General features: G+C 49.0%; 1 protein-coding gene across 1 annotated transcript in view; it reads right to left on the reverse strand.

The window, feature by feature from the left end:
- Window positions 1–73: 73 nt before the first annotated feature.
- Window positions 74–4,172, reverse strand: part of GPI (glucose-6-phosphate isomerase) — a 39,981-nt gene continuing 35,882 nt past the window's right edge. Inside the window, exons 13-15 of the mRNA XM_019654521.1 lie at window positions 1,569–1,698; window positions 1,342–1,418; window positions 74–271 (exon numbers count right to left, since the gene is read on the reverse strand). Of these exons, the coding sequence (XP_019510066.1) occupies window positions 89–271; window positions 1,342–1,418; window positions 1,569–1,698 (390 nt within the window). The 3' untranslated portion in view covers window positions 74–88. The remainder of the gene's footprint in view (window positions 272–1,341; window positions 1,419–1,568; window positions 1,699–4,172) is intronic.

Below are 4,172 nucleotides of genomic sequence, written 5' to 3' on the forward strand. Positions count from 1 at the left end.
TGGGATATGTAGGTCTGTTAAGGACAGCCCCTCCTATTGTGTAGGGCAAGCCAGGCCCGCCATGAACCGCTGCCTCGGCCCCACAACTTTATCCTTCCAATCCCCTAGGCCACCCAAAGCCCACTTCAGGAGAAGTGCTGACCTTGTGGGGCAACAGCTTCTCGAGGTCCTCCGGACTCTTTCCCGCAGCCTGAAGCTCCTTCCGGGCCTCCTCTGTCGACTTCCCCTTCATCAGAGCCTCAGTCTGGGCCAAGAAGTTGGCCAGGAGGATCTAACAAGAGACATCCAGTTATGCTTGGAAGCACTGTCTGAGCATCCGGCAGAGGGACAAGACACCCTGACACTTTCCAGTTGTGGTTAGTCCCAGCCTGGGCCAGACTGCCAGCCCCTACTCTAGAGCTCAGTTGGAGCATGAGAGGACAGCAGGCCACATGTGATGACATCAGACAGTAGGTAACAACAATAACTCCCCTTTAAGGACTGTGCACTACTTGCCAAGGGCCCTGCTAAGAACTTGACTACATCGATGAAGATCCTGTGGGGAGAGGCATCATTCTCTCTCTTCTAGTTGAGGCTCAGTTTCCTCAAGTCAACAGTGCTGACCCGACAAGAATGGAGGGGGAAGAATCAGAATTCAAACCCAGGTCTCTGAGTCCGAAGCTGGTGCCCACAGTAACCCATGCTACTCTGCACACCCAGATAAGGCGTGCTCAATCCTCTTCAAGGACTTGGTCAGGTTAGGACTTGGATGGTTTTCCCGTTTGCTGCTGGGCTAGGCAAGATCTTGGCTCCATGATCTTTGCCCCCTTCTGTTATGCCTGTGTATGTTTCATTCCACGGCAAAAGGGATTTTATAGATGGAATTAAGGTTACAGAACTTAAGATCGGGAGATTATGCAGGTGGGCCCCATGTAATCACGTGGGCCCTTAAAAGTAGAAGAGGAAGGCAAACAAGTCAGAGAGATGCAACAGGAGAAGAGGCAGGAGAGAATCGAAGCTTGAGAGGGACTCAACCCATCAGTGCCGATTCTGAGATGGAGGGGACCGCGAGCTAAGGTGGCTTCTAGGAGCTGAGTGACCCCCACTTTTGCCAGCTAGCAAGGAAACTGGACCTTGGTCCTAACCTGAGCAGAGACCCAGCAGAGCCGCTGGACTTCAGACCCACAGAAACCGAGATAATAAATGGGTGTTGTTTTAAGCCACTATGTTTGTGGTGATTTGCTGTGGCAGGGATAGAAAACTAGTCTAACTGCCAGCCAATGAATGCATCAGGTCTTAAGGGGTCTGGGTGTAATATAAGACTAAGAAAAGCATGAGGAGGGTCTGGATGGGGGCTCTTACCTTGTGATGCAAACCCTTCCTTATCGGGTGCTGGGTCTGGGCCGGGATGAGGAAGTCACAAGGTATCATCTTGGTGCCTGTGAAGGGCACTGTGGTCACCCAGGCATCTATCCCAGCCCATGGGAGCCACCGTATGGTCTACAAGTCAGTGTTCTAATGGAGAAGTCTCTGCCAGTGGGCCTGATCCCTCCCCAGCAGCACACGTGCCCAGGCCAGATGAGCCCTACCTTGGTGGATGAGCTGGTAGAAGGCATGCTGGCCATTGGTCCCTGGCTCCCCCCACACAATGGGGCCCGTCTGGTGGTCCACACGGGAGCCGGACTTGGTGATGTACTTCCCATTGGACTCCATGTCACCCTGGAATGGGGACAGAAACCCAGTCCTCTTATCTGCAAGTATTGTTCCCTCATGTACTGTGCCCAAATCCTGCCTGGGGTGCACCAGGCACACCTGCCTTGTCCTGGCCCTGTAAGATGTCCTTAATCCTTTTATCTCCCCTTACTCATGAGGACACAGGCTCACAAGTTTTCTAGCATAGGCCACTCTGCAGGAAGGACCCATGATCAGCAGATCGGTATGAAGGTCTCAGGAGGACCTCCCAAAGAGCAGAAATTGGTCACAAATCTTCAACTGATTTCTTAGGGGAGAAGCAGGCTGGCATCCAGAGCATATGGCCTTTGAGGGCTGTCATCTCAACTAGATTCTGGGCGTCGGGGCACCTTTGCCCCTCCTTCAATCACAGGAGTCACCTCCTGGTACTGGTGAAAGCCTGCTGTGCCAACCCAAGGGCTGCAGGCCAGTGACTGGGTTGTGCTTAAAAAAGCAGGAACGAGTATGGAAGGACTGCCCGCAGAAGAATCCGGACTAGGAGTGGGGGCTCTGGAGATTCCAGGGGGGCAGAGCGCTGTGAGTAGNAACTTCAAAATTCTTATTCTTGCTGCTAACACAGCAAGCCATCCTCTTGACAATTACCAAGCGATCCCCAACATCAGTCATCTGTTTACATCATGACACCACCTCTTGACTGAAGTGTGCTTTCAGGATGAAGGCTTATTACTTAAGATGAATTTTCAAGATGTTAATTGCTGCTACATTCTGGAATTCCAGAGGCAATTTAACATCAAAGTTGACACTGACATCATCATGGAGTCCCTGGAACAATGTAACAACAAACTGCTCTTATGTGTGAGATTTGAAGTGTTTGACTTAATTCATGATTTTGTAGGGTTTGGACCTCCTGACAAACTCACATAAATCATCAAGTTGCGATACAGTTTGTATGAGGAAGTACAAAATAAAGAGATTGGATGCTGCTTCAATCTCAAGCTGAAGAGCTATCTGTGATGGTTAAGTTTACATGTTAACTGAGCTAAGGGATGCGCAGATAGCTGGCAAAATCCTTTCTGGGATTGTCTGTGAGGGTGTTCCCAGAAAAGAAGAGCATTTGAATCAGTAGACTGAGTAAAGAAGATTGCCCTCACCAATGTGGCTGGGCATCATCCAATTCACTGAGTGCTGGAATAGAGCAAAAGGTGGAAGAAGGGGAAATTCTCCTTGAGCTGGGACGCCCATTTTCTTCCACCCTCGGATGTCTGAAATCCTGGTGCTCAGGCCTTCAGAATGTGGGGTTTATACCAGTGGCTCCCCCCAGTTCTTAGGCTTTCAGATTCAGACTGAGTTATAACCTCGGCTTCCCTGGTTCTCCAGCTTGCAGACAGCATATCATGGGACTTGTCAGCTTCCATAATCACATTAATCCCCATAATAAATCTCCTCTTAAATACCTCTCTATATACCCTATTGGTTCTGTTTCTCTGGAGAATTGTAAATATACTGTTCAAGGCTTGCAACAACAGGCAGCCATGGAACAAGTGGAATCTGCAAGTGATGACAGTGGCAGTAGTGGGGGGCAGCAGAACAAGACAGGGCCAAGGGACATGTGGCTAATTGTCATGTGCCAGTTCCTCCTGCCTAAGACATGACACCTAGCAGCTGGCCTAGACCACAGTGATCCCACTGCTAAGAGATTCTTCATGTGAAGCTAAGTCAGCCCGAGAGGGTCTGCCACCTTGGATTTTCCTCTCAGACTTTTTTGGTGCTTGCTCTTTTGTCATAGAGGAAGTGGCTCTAATGGGAAAAGGCCTTCACTTTTCATCAGCTACATTAAAAAAGGAGGTGGGTCCGCAGAGGTCTACACAGAGCTCAACGATCAAAGAACATCTTTCTCTCTTCAAAGGTGGGGAGAGAAATGGGAATAAAAAGAAACCCACTGCACCAACAGAAAGATGAGAAGTGCTGACAATTTCTAAGTATCTTCTTAAATGGACATTGACACATGTATGGTCGCTTTCTAGAATTAGGGTGTTCCTCACTTTGAGCCTTTGTGGGTACACTTTTCCTTTTCCTTATAGGGGCAAAAAATAGGAATCCTGGCTGTCCCTGTCTTAAGGAAGGCATGTGACCAAGCCAGAGTACAACTCAGAAGGGGGTGACCCAGGATAGGATGGGGTGAAGGCAGCCTGGATGACAGGGTCGAGGGGCCAGCAGGTTCCTCATCTGGATTCTGTATCCTGGTCAAGGGTGTAGCTCAGCCTCTAGCCTATCCTTCAATTCTGCCCATTGACTCTTTAAATAAAATTCTTTTTCTGCTCTATTGGCCAGAAATATTATTTAATATCTTGAATAGAAGACAAAAGGGTAGTTTGTTCAAAAATCCTTTTTTCAACATCTACCTTATAAAAGGGAAAAAATTTCCTGGGCACCTGGCCAGGAGATGGTAGCCACCCTTGATCTTGGCCAGGGATTCACCCGAAACAGATGTAATCTCAATG

This window comes from Hipposideros armiger, unplaced genomic scaffold (assembly GCF_001890085.2).
Source record: "Hipposideros armiger isolate ML-2016 unplaced genomic scaffold, ASM189008v1 scaffold_224, whole genome shotgun sequence".
NCBI classification, from domain to species: Eukaryota; Metazoa; Chordata; class Mammalia; order Chiroptera; family Hipposideridae; genus Hipposideros; species Hipposideros armiger.